The 17,558-nt window shown below is 58.7% G+C and overlaps 1 protein-coding gene across 3 annotated transcripts in view; it reads right to left on the bottom strand.

The window, feature by feature from the left end:
* Nucleotides 1-818: 818 nt before the first annotated feature.
* Nucleotides 819-17,558, bottom strand: part of TMPRSS6 (transmembrane serine protease 6) — a 33,384-nt gene continuing 16,644 nt past the window's right edge. For all 3 annotated transcript variants that reach the window (XM_080812298.1, XM_080812300.1, XM_080812299.1), the window contains exons 9-18: nucleotides 16,272-16,384; nucleotides 15,878-15,987; nucleotides 8,436-8,581; nucleotides 7,961-8,059; nucleotides 6,938-7,051; nucleotides 5,959-6,075; nucleotides 5,487-5,655; nucleotides 3,881-4,152; nucleotides 2,141-2,277; nucleotides 819-1,591 (exon numbers count right to left, since the gene is read on the bottom strand). In XM_080812298.1, the coding sequence (XP_080668424.1) occupies nucleotides 1,433-1,591; nucleotides 2,141-2,277; nucleotides 3,881-4,152; nucleotides 5,487-5,655; nucleotides 5,959-6,075; nucleotides 6,938-7,051; nucleotides 7,961-8,059; nucleotides 8,436-8,581; nucleotides 15,878-15,987; nucleotides 16,272-16,384 (1,436 nt within the window). In that variant the 3' untranslated portion in view covers nucleotides 819-1,432. The remainder of the gene's footprint in view (nucleotides 1,592-2,140; nucleotides 2,278-3,880; nucleotides 4,153-5,486; nucleotides 5,656-5,958; nucleotides 6,076-6,937; nucleotides 7,052-7,960; nucleotides 8,060-8,435; nucleotides 8,582-15,877; nucleotides 15,988-16,271; nucleotides 16,385-17,558) is intronic.

The raw sequence follows: 17,558 nt of genomic DNA, 5'->3' as shown, positions 1-17,558 counted from the left end.
CTAAAATGTGTATCCACTCATGTATCACTCCCCTGCTATAGAGCCTTCTTTGGTGGCTCCCCAGAACACCCAGCATCAAGTCCCTGACTCCAGATTCTTTGCCATCTGATCTCAGTTTGCTTCCCTCTTAACCAGTGTTTAACTCAGAACAGCTCACGGATGTGCCCTGTTCTTTTGGGACTTTTACACCTTTGTACCTGCTGTGCCCCTGTCTGGAATGCCCTTCCCCACCTTGGCCACCTTTGGGTGGCAACTCAAGTCTCACCTCCTCCAGGCAGCCTTCCCTGACTTCCCCAGTTCCAGGCTACCCCAAAACCCCTGCACACTGGATTGTCATCCTCACCTCTCCTGAGTTCGGGAGCTGAGCTCTGTGCATCTCTCTGGCCCCAGCACAGAGGGTGGCACATAGCAGGAGACCAAGGGCTTAATGAATGAAGGATCCCCAGAATGCAAAGGGAGTGTCGCGCCGAGAAGTGGTGGACTGGGAACCAGGAGGCAGGGCTTCCACACCAGCCTTCACCCCGAACCCGCTGATGTGATCCTGAGGATGGCTTCTCTCCTCTGCCTCAGTTTCCTCCCAAGCTTGCAGACGGAGCTTATCACTCGTCCCGTCCTTCTGATCTGAGGGGTCACCCAAACGCCTTCCTCCTGGGGTTGCTCCTGGGACCCGAGCAGCTGCCCTGGAGGTCACCCCTGCCCCCACAGACCCCACCTTGGCCTTCTAGACATCCGACAGACAGGCTGGGCAGGAAGCAGAGTCTGCTCAGTCAAGAGTGTGGGGTCGATGCCGGGCCCCATTCAAACCCCACAGCAGGCCCTCAGATCGAACGGCTTTATTCCACAGGGCAGTGGAGCTCACTTCCAGGTGGGAGTGGGCAGTGGAGGCCCAGGGGACGGGTAGGGGTGGGGTGAGGACCCTAGACCCGGGACTCCCCCCACCCTTTGGCTTACGGTGGCAGCTGGCTCACTTGGCTGTCTCCAGGGCTCTGGGGGTCCCTCGGGGGTGCCTCCCATCCCCACCCCTCAAGTTCACATGCTGACTCTACTCTCTGCATTGGCGGAGGGGAGCTCAGACACCCCTATGGGGACCTGGAAGCCCCATGATCACTGCTGGACGACCCCAACCCCCCAAGTCAGCAGCAGAGGAAGGGGAAGGAGAAGAGAGGATCAGGAGGCAACAGGGTGGGCTGTGAACCCTCCTAGCTGGGCCTGCTGACCATCCAGGCCCTGGGGTGCAGGGGAGTCTTCACCAGCTGATCTTCTCCTCCATCGCTGGGGCGATGTCAGGGAGCAGGTTGGGGGGGCGACGGATGCCACCTCCTGCCTCCACGGGGCCCTGCTGCCCCCAGAATACTTGCTCCCCTGTCTGGTGGGGGCCCTGGACTCTCTGCGTCCAGGTGGTGGGCCCCAGCTCTGCAGGGAGGGGAGCTCCTCAGGTCAGCACCTGCTGGATCCAGCCGATCACCCCTGTGATGCGGGTGTAGACACCAAAGTAGTTGGGCCGGCCACAGCCCAGGCCCCAGCTGACCAGCCCAGCCAGGAACCAGCGGCCACTGGGCTCCTTGCACACCAGCGGACCTCCCGAGTCGCCCTGAAAGAGGGAGAGGAGAAAGAGGGTCGCATCAGGGTAAACCGGGGTTCCTGACTGCTGGGAATTTGCCAGGTGACAAGAGACTCTTTCAAAGCCTCTGCTTCCCCTGCTCCTGATCAACAGAGAGCCCAGAGCACCCCTGCTGCTCCTTCCACAAGTCCTGGCTGTTGCAGAAGAGTGCACGTGTGTCCCCATGCCCCACTCCTCTCTGCCTCCCTTTTGTGGGAGACCTGTAAAAAAAATACAGGTCCTTCCATTCCTAGCTCCTGTGTCCCCTTGGGCAAAGCGTCTTGCTCAGGCAGGGGGCAGAACTGGATGTGAGCCTGAGACCTGCCCACTGCCTGCAGCTCTCTGGTCATTGGGGCCTGCAACTTGGTGCAGGTCTCCACCTCCCCGAGCCTCAGTTTCCTTATCGGTAAAGTTGGGACAGCCATCCCGGCCTGGGGATTCGGCAGGCCGGTGGGAGCGGAGGGCCAGGCCTTGAGTGATGAAAGCGACGACCGCCCTCCCTCCCTCCCGGCCACCGTGTCCCCCCTCCCCAGGCGTCACCTGGCAGGCATCCTTCTTGCCCTTCCGGTAGCCAGCACACAGCATGCGGGGCGTCACCTGGTAGCGGTAGGCCTCACCGCACAGGTCCTGCGGGATCAGCTGCACATCGACCTTCTGCAGACCGTTGCTGGTGGGCCCTGCCCGGCGGGGTTGGGGGCAGAAGGCAGAGACGAGAGCGGACTCTTCTGCTGTTCTCCTTACAGCGCGGGACTCCCCCCACCTTCATCTCTCCTGCTCTGCCCGCCCCCTACCCCTCCGCCTCACCATCACCCTGTTCTGGTCCCTTGTGGCCCCAGGAAATAGAGTCCCCACCCAAAGCCTATTTGGGCTAGTGTCCTCCCTTCTGCCCCTCCTGCTTGAGGCGTCTTGGCCAGCTCTCCCACCCCTGCTAGGTGACAGCCCCTGGGAGGTTTTCCCAGAGCACACATCTGACCCCTCCACTCTCCACCTAAAGTGTATCAGTGTCTCCCCTCTGTCCAGCTCAATGCTTTGCTAGGGCCCCAAGGGAGGGCCCCCAGGGAGCTTCAGTCTCCCACCCCTGTGCCTGGTCCCGCCCCGAGATCTCATCTGTCTGGCCAGGGTGAGGCTCAGTGGTGTTTTGCTGGATGCCTCAGTGGGTTTTAAAGGGCAGGTCAGGCGACCTCCTGGCTCAAACTCCTTACAACGGCCAAGGAGGCCCTCCCGCCCCTCCTGCCAGCCCTCGCCCGCATCCGCCTGCCCCCAGCTCCCCTCTGGTGCAGGGTGTGCCCAGGACTTCCGGGTTGCCACCTGTACCCCTAGCGGGAACCCCTCTCTCCCCCACTTGGACACTGCCAACTCGTTCTCCCAGCCTCGGCTTAGCCAGCACTGTCTCCCCTAAGAATGTTCTCTTCATCTTTACAGCCCATCTGCGCCCAGCTCAAGGTCCAACATACAGTAGGTGCTCATTAACGTGTCCTTGAATGAGTGAGCAAACGCACCCATCCTTGCTTGGCTGCTATCCTCCAGCATCCTCTTGAACAAGTCACTTCTCATCTGAGCCTCAGTTTCCCCATCTCTAAAGCATCCCTGCAGTCCTGCCTGCCTCCAGGTTGTAAATCACTGTCCCCATCTTTAAAGCCACCCCTGTTAAGGGTGTGGGGCCTGGCTGTGGCTGTGTCAGCCTGGGCCCATATTCAGAGAACTGAGCTGGCCCCTAGGGATGGTGAGTTTAGGTGGGAAGGGGAGAGACCCCCTGCTTCGGGGGCAGTAGCAGGCACAGCCAGGCTCCAGGGTCAGGGAATCCTCGCTGCCAGTCCCTGTTCTAATCCTCTCTGGCTGGCTGACTTGGAGCAACTGCTCAAATGGGACCATAATGCCAACCCTTAGGGGTATTGGGTGGATTAAACGAGACCACGTTCCCGAAAATCTCCCCACCATGTAGAAAGTCACCTGTGTCCAAGGAGCAGAGGTTGGAGCTTGCCCGTGGGCTGTTGGGTTCCTAACCTGCCCCATCACATCACACGCATCCCCCAAGATAACATCCCACCCCCTCCGTTCCCTTGAAACATGATCCGGAAGGAGGGAAGGGACAAGGGAGGGACCGGGAAGGCGGGAGGCACCTGCTAGAGTAAAAGCTTGTGTTCTTCTGTGACATACAACCCGGGTTCACCCCAGGACCAGGGGACCCCCTGCCCTGCCCCCTCCAGGCTCGGGAGCCCCGGGAGGCGGACCGCACCCCACGGGTCCTGACCCGCCCTCCCTGCAACCCGGCCAGCTCACCGCCCTCACGCAGGGCGCCCCAGCCGGTGATCCAGCAGTGCAGGCCCGGCTCGAAGAAGTGGGAGCGCGCGGGCAGGCAGACGGGGCGCACGGCGGCCGAGCGCACCACCGGGTGGTCGAGCTGCAGCAAGGCCACGTCGTAGTCATGGCTGTCCTCCTCGTGGTAGGGGTGCAGGAGCAGCCGGCTCACCTTGAAGGACACCTCCCCCGGCCAGCGCGAGCTCTGCCACACCTTGCCCAGGAACACCGTCCACAGCGCCGGGGAGGCCATGCTGGGGGTGGGGAGTTGGGGGGGACCGCGCTCAGCCGCTGCTTCTCTCATCCCGGACCCTTAGGCTTGCTGGCTTCCCCACCTGGGCCACCACCAGAGGTCACACCCATCCCTTCCCAGCTCTGGAAAGCCGGTAGCTGGTGGGGGTACAGCCCGTGGTGCTGGCGCTGGAGTCCACCTGCCTGGGTACCAGTCCCAGCTTCGTCCCTCCCTAGATATGTGTTTACATCTCTGGGCCTCAGTCTCCTCATCTGTGAAATGGGGATAGCATCTTCGGCTCCTATGTTACTGGGGGGAATTCTGTAAGACTGCACATGTAAAAAATTACCCAGTGCCAGACAGTGGCAAATACTTCTCTCCCTTTTGTCTGTGCACCTTACAGATGGGGCTGCTGTGAGCTCGTGGAGACCTGCCGGTCTTGCCTAGAAGCGGGTGGGCTTTGAGTAGGCAGCGACCAGCAGAGACTGGGCGGTGAAGACCCCTGGATGCCGGGTCAATGTCCAGGGCTTTCTTGACCTCACGGGCCGCAGGGAGCCAGGGAGGCAGTGAGAGAGTGAGGTGGTTGGACTACCCAGAAAGGGCACCCAGGCCCCTGGTAGGTGATACAAAGTAGAGCCAGGCTCTGGGCTGCCTGGGGGGACCCGAGGTCCTGGGGAGAGTGTGGACAGGCAGTGGCTGGGGACTGGTCCAGCACACCCAGAGCACTTGCCGTCTGGCTCTGGATGTAGGGGCATGGGGTGCAGTGCCACGGTGGCCCCTGGTCTTTGGCTGGGGACTGTGTGGACGCAGGACAGAAGAGGGGGTCTCGGAGGGGAATCTAGGACTGGCGAGGCCCAGGAGATGGGGCTGGGTGTGGAAAGGGTTGCTGTCAGCCCACCATGCAGATGGAGAAGGTTTCTGTGGGGTTGGGTGGGGTGTGATGTCCCTTCTTGGAGGCTTCTTGGGCCCCTCCCACCAGGGCACAGGCACCTGGCGGGGGTGGGGCATGGTCTATGCCCGTGAGGCAGTTCTGTTCTCTGCTGTACCCCCAGTGTCGGGCACAGCTCCCTAGTAGGAGCACAATAAATATCGCCGAATGGATGAGGGATTATGGGAATGAATGAGTGAATGAGTCGCTGACCACTGACCGAGGGCTGAGAGGTAGAGCAACCTTCCCCGGGCACGGACTGTGGTCATCGTGGAGCGAGGACTGAATCCGAGCGTCAGAGCAGCTAGTCCGATGGGCTTCCCTCCACCCCGCCCTCCCACTCGGATCTCAGACCCACTGTACCTCCCTGCCAGGCCTCACCTCCCCTCCCCCATCGCTTGTGTCTCCAACCTCACTGCCCTGCTCACCTGTCCTCCTGGAAACAGTGGGCGGCTGTTATGACCCAGCGGTCCGCGATGAGTGCCCCCCCACAGATGTGTCGGCCCCGAACCTGGAGGCTGGCCTGCCAGGGCCACTCACCCTCTGAAGACACGGCCCCGCCCACGATGCGGCTGGAGGGGCCCTGGAGGCCACAGTCTGGGGGTGCGGGGGAGGGACAGGGACAGCCAGAAGCCAGTGAGGAATGGATACAGAGAGAGGTGGACAAGGGGAGGCAGAGAAGAAGGCCATAGGAAAGATGGAGGGGGTTGGGAAAGAATGAAGGAGAGGCAGGACCCAGAGTAGGTGCAGAGGCGGGACAGAAAGAGCCAAGTGAGCTCTCCCTCACTCCCCAGTGCGGCCCCTCCCTCCCTCCCTCCCTCCCGCACTCGGGGCCCAGCAGGGGAAGAGGGGCCCTCTGATCGCCCTCTGCCCACCCTCCCCACCGGCACTGTGGCTCACCACAGTGCCGCTCGTCGGAGCCGTCCCTGCAGTCGGGCAGCCCGTCACACTGTGGGTTGGGCTTCTTCACGCAGCTGCGGTCCTCACACTGGAAGGTGAATGTCCCACAAGGCACCCCTGGGGGAAGGGGATGGGGACAGGGCATGGAGGGTGGGTCCCTGGGGCTCAGGGACCCTCCGAAACAAGGCCCAGGGAAGGTGGACTTTGAAAGAGGTCAGGAGGAGACTGGGGAGCCATCCCTTGAGCACACGGAAGGGGCCCTTGAGGCTCTTGTAGGGTACCCTAAAGGCAGGCCATGCCCCTTTCCCATGTCCCTTCACCCCGCTCAGGCTAGTCTGTCGGGAGCAAGGCCGTGTCTCCACTGTCAAGAGGCTCCTGAGAGCAGGGCTGTGCGCCGTCTCCTGTTAGTCTAAGCCTCCCTTTGGAGCCCAGCCTTCCTCTAGATTCCCGCCCCACCCAGCCGCCCGCCTGTTCCTCCCCCTCTTCACCATAAAGAACTTTCTGCAGCCCCAAGCAGGTCTTGGCCTGCTCTCCTTTCCTTCTGCCTATTTAAGTTTTACCTCTTTGCAAGGTGAAGTTCGAGTAGGAAGCTATCCCTGCCTGATGTCCTCCTGCACTCCAGTCTTCCCGTACTACTGGACGTGATATCCAGAAGGCACTGGGCCAGAGACAGTCACCCATCACGTCTTCCCACCAGCAGATAATCCCAGAGGACAAAGACCACCTCTTTGGTGTTTTTTATTCCCACTCCCTCACTCTGCTCACCTATCACTGGCTTGCATGCAGGTGTGGCATGAATAGATTTGGATGGGTGGATGGATGGGTGGGTGGATGGATAAGTGCTCATACAGATGGGTTGGTGAGTGTTTGGACAGGAGGGTAGAAACCTTTGCTGTAGAAGCGTGCAGAAAGGCTGGGCTGTCCTGGCTGAGCCCATTGCTTGGTTTCCCTCTGGATAGCTGGTCATCCCCCACCCTACCTTCCCGGCACTGCTCTTCGTCACTCCCATTGAGGCAGTCAGGCTGCCGGTCACACACTCGAGACAGGGAGATGCATGTGCTGTCTTCTTGGCACTGGAATGTGGCCCTGCAGACTGCATGGGGACACACAGAGGAGGCAGGTGAGAGGAAGCCCGAGGAGCTGGGCTGGGACTTTGTGCTGTCTCTAGAACGTGTATTGTATCATAGGCTAGGATCGTAAGTCTCTTTCTTAGCTACTTTACGCCGGAGGTTCCCAGCAAGTGAGATACCCCACTTCCTGGGTGGGAACAGAAATGAGATGACCTGTCCAGGGTCATCTGGCTGAGCTGGAACCTGAAGCCAGATGCTCTGATTCCAAACATGAGGCACCTTCCCCAGCACATCTCCCTTCCCTCCTGCTTCTCTCCCCAGGTGTTTAAAACTTGGATGGGATGGGGTTGGGGGCGGTCTGGGGAGGTCAGACAAGAAAAGGCTGCCGTGATGGTGAATGTGGGGGCCAGAAGCCAGGACTCAGAAGGAGAGTGCTGGCTTGGGGCCCTGCTGCCGGGGCTGGGCGGTGGGGAGCATGACTCCAGTAAGAGCTGGCAGCTCCAGTCCGAACCCCTTGAAGTGGAGGTATGGAGACCCCAATCAAGGGAGGAAGACACAGGATTCTCTCCTTGGCCACCCAGGGCTTGCCTTTCCCTTCGGTCCTCCATCCACTCTGTTCCCCCTTTGACATCTGGCTGGGACAGAAGGCTGGGGCCGATGGCCTGGTGGGGAGAAGCTGGGAGCTGGGAGCCAGGAGACCTTGGTCCCAGCCTGTCCCTGCTACTACCCCAAACGGTAGCCCTGGGGAGCCCACTTTCTGACTCGATGCTTCCGTCTTTCCATCTCAGCACAGCGAGAGAGCCCACTTCCTGGCTGCCGATAAGAGGAACTGCACATTTTGTGGGGGGCTGGCGTCTCTACTCAAAAGGGGCGCTTGGCTTAGTGCTCAGAGAAAGCAAGGAGAGGAAGGGTGGGACAGGTGGGCCGCCTACCACAGTTTCTCTCATCCAGGCCGTTGGGGCAGTCCTTGACCCCGTCGCAGGCGGGCACACATAGTCCGTTCACAGAGCAGAGGAAGGCGCCAGGACAGGCTGTAGGGGAGGGCACCATCAGGACACACGTCATCGTGCAGACATGCGCAGACATGCTGCCCTTGTGTGCTCACACACGTACGCACATGTATACGCACCCATATGCACGGTGCGCATGGACAGACGTGCCCGGGCCCGTGTACACAGCACACACACAGGTCTGTGTGAGTGTGTCTGCCTGCTGAACCCAGGTGACAGCCTTGCCTAGGGGGCACACACAAAGCCTCAGGTAATGCACACACACACGTACACACACATACACACATACAGTCCTTTGGTTCCTCCACTTGGTGCTTCCAGGGATGGGAAGGAGGCAGGGAGAAGCAGCTGGGGCATTGGGGGCGCCCGCCCTGCTCCCCGCTCTGCTCATACTCACGGTCGGACTGGTTGTACAAGCCATAGTGCACCTGCACGCCGGGCCCGGTGAGGGGGATCTGGGACGTGAAGTTGACCGTGATGCCGGCAGTGGCCACCACGGGGATCCTCTCGGCATATGGCTGCAGGGTGCGCAGGCCACACAGCCTGGGGGTGACAGAGACAGACTCAGGGATGCGCGGGCCAGCCCCAGAGAAGGGACAGCTTAGTGTCCCCACACACAGACTGGGCAAGGGCAGAACAGCCAGAGAGGGAGGGGGAGCAGCTCCCCCACCTTCAACTTCTCTGTCTTGATTGCTGCTTTGGGTGACTGCCCACCCCAGGGTCATTTTCTAGACCCCAGGGTCATTCCCCTGCTCAAAAGCCTTCAATGGTTCCCCACTCCCTGCAGGATAAAATTCCAAGTCTGAATTGTAGTCCCATCACCTAGGAGCTGTGAGATCCTAGCAAGTCAGGGTCCTTCCCTGAGCCTCACTTCCCCCCTTGTAAAATAAGGGAAATTATCATCTCTGTTGACTCCAAATCTGACAGCACTTCAGTGTGTCCATAGAGGCCAGAGTCCCTGGCTGGCCTGCTCTGTGTAGACAGGAGTAGCTTGGGCCCGGTGTGGGGGAGGAGGCAGCTGTGTGCCCCGTTCAGGCACGGTCCTTCCCACTGAGAAGCCTCCACAGCCCTGGGGTCTCCCTGTGACTCTCTGGACCTGACGGGGGGCACCACTTCTGCTCCCAAGACCGATACAATAGCACGGGGCTGAAGGATGTCATCTCGGTGCATGGCAGCACTAAGGTGAGACCATTCCCCGACCATGGGAGGGCCCTCACACCCCTGCTAGACTCCCCACCCCAATGGGATGCTCTGATTTCCCCAGAGCAGGTGGGAGAAGCTCCATGGAGGGGCAATGTTCTTTCCAGAGAACAGCTAGGAATCTTCCCTAGGGTATACGGGATTCATCCCACATGGTGTCTGGGCACATCTTGCCTCAGAGCAAGTGGGCATGCATTTACCAAGTGGGAGCAAACCCTCCTCCAGAATGATGGGTCGCTCCCCAGATAGCACCCCGGCGTTCCCTCCCTCCCCAGGTGAGACACCCTCACAGAACAGATGGGTCAGTCCCCTGAGCCCCCCACAGGGAAGAGGGCACCCTCACTGAGCAAATGGGAGCGTCTTTACAGACGAGGGAGGGACACCCAGACCACAGGTCAGAAAACAGGCCGCGAGAAGTGAAAGTGCCCCGGCAGAGAAGGCAGAGGGAAGTCAAGGTGGGAATGCCCCGAAGCATGATGGGAACATCCCACTGCAGGTGCAACAGCTAACTCCCAGGGTGGGGGCGGGGGGCGGGGTGCTGGTACCTCCTCGGAACTTCTAGAATATGGCAAGCACCTCACAGTTGAATTGATTAGTCAACGTGCTAGTCAACAAACAACTGAGGAAGATTGGGGTTGTCTTGTCCGGCCCCTCCCTCACGGACAGCCACACTGCAAGGCCTCACTGCACAGAGATTGGGGGGGTCCTTGCCACAGCCCCACTTTTGTGAGACAGAAATTGTTCTTGAATCCTACGTTCCAGAGGAGGCTCACGAAGGGAGTGGCACAGGTAAGCCAGAATCCAGCCTCCTCGAGACCTAGGAGGACCCACCCAGCCTGCTCCGGGGGTGGGAGGAGAGGTGCACCTTGGCTCCCACTTCCCATGCCCCCGCACAGACCTCCCCGTGCTGTCTGGCTACAGCGCATCATTTCCTTGCCTCCAAACCAACCCACAGTCCTCCCAGCGCGGTCTGGGGACCATCGGGGCTCCAAAGTAAAAATTATTTTCACAATAATGCTCACGTAATATTTGCTTTCTTTCACTCTCATTCTTTTCACAAAGGATACGGTGGAATTTTCCAGAGACTACGTGACGTGTGAGACAACAACCGATTGAACGCAGATGCCCAATGCAGTTCTATTAATCCAGTTTAAGAGAAAGTCATAAAAATGTCAAATAATGGTATTTTTCTCGCCAAATGCTTTTGGCTTTGGGAACTATAATTAGTTTTTTTTCTAAAATGTTGTTTATGTTAAAATTGTAACAGGCTTTTGAGTGAATTGATGTTTTTAAACTTCCTTAGTTATCATGTATAATACTGTAAAAAGAGATAATATAACCTTCACAAAAGCCCTTTGGGTTGCTCAGTAATTTTAAAGTGGGTAAAGGGGTCCCAAGGTGGGAAGTTTTGGGAAGCCCTGCTCTCCAAGACTCCTCCAGCCCAGGGGGACGCGATGGTGATGAACTGCCACAAGGGGGCACCCCTGAGCAGGCCTGGCCCCTCTTGGCCTTATAAAACTAAGGGAACAGAGCTTGGGCTGTCTGTTGGTTTTTTGTTTGTTGGTTTTTTTGGTTTTGGGTTTTTAAAATTTTATTTATTTTTATTTATTTATTTATTTTGCCTGTCTGTTTTTAAAGTGGATAAACAAAGGCTCTCATGGATTAGCGTCCCCTGAGAGTTTCCCTGAGGAGTGGACAGGGGAGCTAGGGGTGGGAAATACTGTGGAAATACTGGGGAAATGGATCAAGTACAGCCCTGACCACGTGGAAGGTTTGGGGACACAGGATGCTGTCCCCGCACGGTCATGGAGGAGTTGCGGAGGGACAGGGAAGGATCCAGAGCCAGGCCAGAGAGGAGTGGAATACTTCAATCTAGAAGAATCTGTGTGGTCACCCTGAGCTCTGGCCAGGGGCTCTAAGGTACCAGTGGGGACTGACGGGACATCTCCACTGGCGTCTGAGAGAACGAGGTCCAGAATCAGCCCGTGGCTCCGCCTGGAACCCCAGGAACGCCCCCCACCCCGGGGGCAGTATGTGGTTCTCACCCTGGAGACCCAGGGCAGGGGCTGGTGGCTGCATTCCTGGGACAAGGCTACAGTCTAGTGACTCAGGCTGAATCACTCAACTTAAAGATGGTCTGTTTAGTCTGCGCAGTGTTAACATAAATTTTTTTTTCAAGTTCAGTTGCCTGCTAATTTCACATAATAATCTAGATTCTCGCTTCTTCTGAAAAACAAGCCCCAGAAACACTAGCTGGAAGTAATCAGAGGCTATTCAAATTAGGCAGAGCACAGGACCCCCTGATAACCAGTCCCTTCCTCTCCTGTTCTCCCCCAAACAGCCTGCCCCCCAGAACTATGCACCAGCTGGGCTCCTATGTGCACCAGCATTTCTGGGTCCTGCCGTAGAGACTTCTGGGGGAGGGTATGCACCCTCTGGCTAATTCCTCCCCATCCACCAAATGCCACCTCCTCCCCCACGAGCCGTCTCCAAGAGGCTGTAGAACCCACCTCAGCTACAAAGTGCGGGGTCTGGAGGCGCATTTTTGCACAGTGGCCAGCTTGCTTTCTCACTTCTGTGGATTGGGTTTTTTTTTTCCTTGTTGCCTCACCCAGACTGTAAGAAGGGACCCTGTCAACTTTCTTGCATGTCAGCTCTACACAGGGAGGAATTCAAGAAAGAATGGAAGGGTGGGCGGGTAGGTAGGTTGGTGGATGGATGAATGGATGGTAGGGTGGTTGGGCAGAAAGAAGGAAGGAAGGATGATGGATGGATGGATGGATGGAAGGAAGGGTTGGTGGATGGATGGATGGATGGATGGATGGAAGGAAGTATGGATGGATAGATGGATGCACGCACGCACGCACGCAAGCATTCCCTTCCCTAAGGACAGATTAAGTGGGAAGGGGGGTCAGAGAAGGCAAACACTAAAGAAGGGAGAATGACAGCGTCTGACGGGGTGAGCAGAGCACTGGACCCTGAACCTCAGAGCTGAGTGGGAGGCCAGTTTTGCCCCACGAAGCAGCTGTGTGGCCCTGACACATCAATGTCAGCAAGTTCTAGTTTTCACCTCTATAAAATGAGGGTAGGTGATATTATCTCCTTTGGAAGATGTTTTAGGGAAAGAGAAAATGAGATATGAGATGAGAAAGACTTCTCCGAAAGCAAGCTGCTGACGCCGTCAGGCTATGAGCTCATCTAGGGCAGCGGCAGATGCTGTGCCCACCACACCGCCAGCACCCAGCCTCGGGGGCACACACTCAGCCTGACCCGGAGCCTCTGGGGCTGCAGTCAGTTCTGGCCACACCAGGCCCCAGGGGAGTAGAAGAGCCACCCCATAGCCAGGCCTGGCCTGTGGGGGCTCCGGAGGACCTAAGAGCCAGTGGTTCTGCCTGTCCCATCAGAGGGAGGGCAGGGGAAATGATTGGGCAGATCACAAGAAAAGTGACATCACAGGGGAGGAAGCTGGCAGGAGGCAGATTCCCCGAAAGGGGGAAGCCTGGGCCGTGGTGACGCCCAGCCCGAGCAGGTTCTGCGAAACCACGCAGCTGGTGGCCAGTCTCACTAGGCCAAGTCCCTTCACCGCCTCCAGGCCACTTAAAGGCCAGGAGGCCTTGGCCGTGGGCACTGGGAGAAGCTGCTAGAAAGCAGTGAGGTGGGGAAGGGCATAAAGCGCTCAGAGGGCGAGACCGCAAGCCTGAGGATGCCCAGCCCGCAGAGGGAGCCGAGGCCAGCGTTCCCGCATCGCTACGCTGACACCTGCGGGGAAGTCACCTTCTTCCCCCAACTCACCCTCCATTGCTGCTTGTCCATGGCCATTCAGGGTCCAAGGACTGCGCCTCCCCCTCCCTACACACCCTGTGCCTGCAAATCGACACTGTTCCCCTGACCTCTCATATCTTTGCCACCCACACAAGCAAATTTTCCAACAAATGCTCATTCAAAGAATTTCCCAGCATCTACATTGGATGATCATTATCAAAAAAGATCATAACTAAAGGAAATGGTTTGTCCAGTGCTTATGGTTTGGAGGCACACCTCTGCCTTCCCTTCCACGCTGATATGGGCTGCGGCCTGGGGGCAGGCCTGGGGACACGAGTCTCCACCTGGGGACCCTAGATCCTTCACAAAGATCTAGAAGATAGAGATGGGACTTCCCAGGCCGTTCTCAGAACTGGCAGGAGCCACAGAAGTCGTCGGTCCTCTTGCCAGGATGCCAGTGGATGGGTCCGGAGTTCCATGGCCAAGAGAGCAAACAGCCGGCACGGCTGCTCAGAGGCTCCGTGGGACAAATCCGCACGGGCGTGAACACTTAGGTGTGCAGGCGTACGGGCACGGACTCGTGCACACAGACACGGGTGTGTATGCCCCCACGCACTCTGGACTCGACTGCCTCGCTCGATTCTGGTTCCCCCACTTGCAGTCTGGGTGGCGTGGTGCCAGTGGTTTTGCCTCTCTGTGCCCCGGGCTCCTCACCGGTCAGGGAAGGCAGTCTGGGGACCTGTTTCCCCATCAAGTGGTTGAGGATGGGGGATCCAAATCCCCCAGCTCGGTGACTGGCCGGCCCAGCATCGAGAGCCAATGGTTAACTCATGGCTGGAGCCTTGCAGGGCTGCGCTCTGTCTGGGCTGCCCGCAGGAGCCGGGGTCCCCCACCCACGATCTCATTTAGTCCTGCCTTGGTGGGGCGGAGCGGGGGTGTCTATTTCATGGCTAGTTTTCAGATGAGCTGCTGGAGGCTGGGAGAGGGGAGCCCCCACCTCGCAGCGAGGGGAGGAGCTAGGATTCCAACCCCGATGTCTGGCTTCAGCTCTCTGCTCCTCACCAGCCCCACACGGAGTGACATTTCACTAGCAACTAATGCACACACCCTACCGGGAGACATCTTTCTTCAGACATCTGTGTAAATGGTAAAAAGCTGGGGCCTGGGACTGGTCTAAACCCTTCTGATGGGGAAGGCGGTGTAGTCAGAGTTAGCTGTAGACGCCCCTGAGCACATCTCCCAGTTGCCAGGAAGCACAGGGAGGTGTGGGACGAGAGAGAAGAGGGACGGGAGAGCTGTGCCCCATCACGCCTCCCCCACTGCCCCCCCCAGCCACCACCTAACCGCACCCTGAAATCCCTGCCACCCCCAAAAGGCAAAAGACCAGCAAAAGAAGCCAAGTCCTTCAGCTTTAGGCATCTTAGGTCTCAGTTTTCCGTCCTGTACAATGGGTGAGGACTGGGTTCGACGGCCGGTCCGGCCCCTACTTTTGTAGCTTGGTGGTGCTTTGAGACGCTGGGAGGGAGCTACCTGTGACCCCACTAGAACCTGTCATGGTGCCTGAAATCCCACCCTCACAGCCTCCTCCTTTTACTTAGGACTCTTTCCAGCCGTGGCCCACATGTAAGGGCAGCTCAGCAAGTCCCTAGAACGGGCCCCATAGCTTGACCTGAGCCGTCCCGGCTGTCATGGAGACCGGGAAGACCCGCCACAGGGAACGTGGTGTGGACCGTCCTCCTTGTTCCGGGCCGGTGGGGAGCGTGGGAGGGCTCTGCCTGCGGGTCCGTCTGGGCACCCCCAATCATGCCGAACCTCAACTCCCTTTCTAGGAAACAGAATAATGATGGCTTGGATGTCACAGGCTGGTGAGCCTGGCTCCTGGCAAATGGACTAATCTTGGGGGTGGGGGGGCGCGGTAAGGGCAGGGGCGGCACACCCGGGGCCCACCTGCCGCTTCCTCAAGGAAGGGTTGAGAGGGTGGCAGGAAAACATGCCGTCATCCTTTGAACAAGTGTGAAACGTGCGCCCCTCCTGCCATCATTTCATGGGCTCCTGATGCTGAGAGGTGAGCCCAGCCAGCCTCAGTCTGGCAGATTCCAGGCAAGGAGCAGTGCGGTCCCCAGGGCATTCCATGAGGATAAAGGTCGTGGGGCCCAGAAATGCCACCCACGTGCTAGGATGTGGGGTCCCTTTGTTGGCTGAACAGCACAGACCTGAAGTCACACCATCTCCTGTCACCCTCGCAAACAGCACGGGCCTGAAGTCACACCATCTCCTGTCACCTCCCGAGCAGCACGCATCTGGAGTCACACCATCTCCTGTCACCCCCGGAACCACATGGGCCTGAAGTCACACCATCTACTGTCACCCCCCAAACAGCATAGGCCTGTAGTCACACCATCTCCTGTCACCCTTGAACAGGACAGGCCTGAAGTCAGACCACAGACATTTCTTCCTTTTCCCTTTAATCACAGCCCCTGACGAATTTGGAATCCCGGACAGCCCGCGGGCATGCCAATGAGCGTTGTCAGTCCCCGTCCCCTTTTGTCCGAATAGGATCAACCAACAGGCGAAATCCACATTGGCGAGTGTGGACACCAGTCCCAGAACCCAAGAGGGGAGCTCAGGCCCGTGCTGTTTGGGTAGTGGGGGTGATAGGGAGGGACCCTGGTTATTGCCCCTCCCTGTGGAAATGGTCGGATTAGCAAAAGCAGCCTTGGCCCTGGCTGTGAACCTTCCTGGAGCAAGGAAGCCACTTGACTTTGGCCAAGAGCAGGGAGTGGGAGAAGGGAAGCGGGGCCTCCGATGGCACAGGGAGGGGCTCAGGGGCAGGTTCTCTAGCCCTGCCGAGTGGGAGGGAGTCCCAGGGTGAGGTACCTCCGGTTCTGGATTGTCCACTGTCCCTGGGTGCACGGCAGGTCATACTTCTGCCTCCGCAGAGCATAGGCGTCAAACCAGAGGGCCAAGCCATAGTCCAGAGAGGGCACCTGGGACAGAGGAGTCGGTGTGACGGTGCTGGTGGCCCCACTTCCCAGGACAACAAAGAGAGGAGGCCCTCCAACACAGAGCCCCAGCAGGGGCTGAAGGTGGTCAGTCACTCAACAAACAGGCACTACGGTGACCCACAGAGGCAGACCGTGGCCACACCTGTCACCCCCCCCCTTCTGGAGGGATTTGCACCCAGGGCTCAGCCTGCACCACCCCAGGGCTTCCCAAGCTCCGCAGGGTGCCTTGGGCAGAGGGCGTGTGGATGGCAGAGGACGGGACTCACCGTGAGGTGCCAGGAGCAGTGGGTGCTGGGTGAGTAGTAGCTGGGGAAGTAAGGCGTGCTGAGGACGCCCTGCGGCTCCAGACGGCCCTCCAGGGTCAGGTTCACCTCACAAGCTGGGCCCCGAGAACAGCTGTTACACAGGGTCCCCCGGGCCCAGCTCACTGCACCTCCCAGCAGGTGAGGGGCAGCCGTAACCCCTCCACCCTCCTGCCATTAAACAGTAGAGGTTAGTGGCGGGGTGTGACCTGGGGCCTCAGTTTCCCCACCCAGAACATGGGGACAATAATAGCCCATACCTCACAGGGCAGTTAAACAGATTAAATAGACATAAAATACTCAGACAGCCTGACATATAGTAAGTGCTCAATAAATGGTAGCCACCGACACAGATTGTGCCGCACCGGACCCTTTTACCGCGTGTGTTCACAACGGTGCAAGCCTCGTGGTTATGGGGGTGGGGGAGGGAGGAGCAGGCCCCTTTTTGATGATGAGGCTCAGAGAAGAAGGGGTACCTGGCTGAGGTCGCAGAGCTAGAGGGTGAGGAATCAGGAGGGTTCCCAGCCGCCCTGCTACCTCTCCCTAGAGTCAGGGTCCCCATGTTCCCCTGTCCCCCGAGTTATGTCAGTGACTCCCATGGAGCCAGAGCCAGCTCTGGCAACTTTTCAGCCCCGGGCACCTCCAGAGGGCTGCCAGAACCCAGCGTGGGCATCTGGGGACCTGGGCCACTGCCAGGAGGCCTCTGGGGTCAACACCAGGAGAGGGAGGAGAACCAAGTGGAAAGAGGGGGATTGCTGGGTCGGGGGCAGGGAGCAGTGGCTCGTGGTCTCCTGTTTGCTCTGGAACCTGAAAGGTTTGTTTGGCTGATCCATGCCCCAGGACAGCCAGGGCATGAAGCATGAGGTTCTTCCCGAGAAAGGGGGTCAGGGAAGAAGGGAGGGAGATCCGGAACAGGAGGCCAGTGGTGGAGGCCAGCAGGCAGCCTGGAGAGCCCTTCCCGGAAAGGCTGTGAGTGGCCTTCCCTGAGCCGAGCGCCATCTCCAGGGAGATCTGTGGGGCTCATTTTTGGTGTGACAGGATGGTCTGGGGATAAATCTGAGGTTCTCAGGCCTCCTGACCACAGACCCACCCTCCAGCCTCAAGCGGATACAGAGGAAAGAGGGCCAGGGGAGGAGCCGAGAGAGGAGACACAGGTCCAGGATGGGGACCGAACAGACAGTAAACAGAAAGAGGGTGGGAGAGAGAAGGAGGGAGAGGAGGGACAGGGGACAGGGAGGGTAGGAGAGGGAG

Source organism: Martes martes (genome assembly GCF_963455335.1).
Source record: "Martes martes genome assembly, chromosome: 8".
NCBI lineage: Eukaryota > Metazoa > Chordata > Mammalia > Carnivora > Mustelidae > Martes > Martes martes.
Note: the sequence above shows the minus strand (reverse complement) of the source record. Positions and strands in the feature narration are given on the sequence as shown.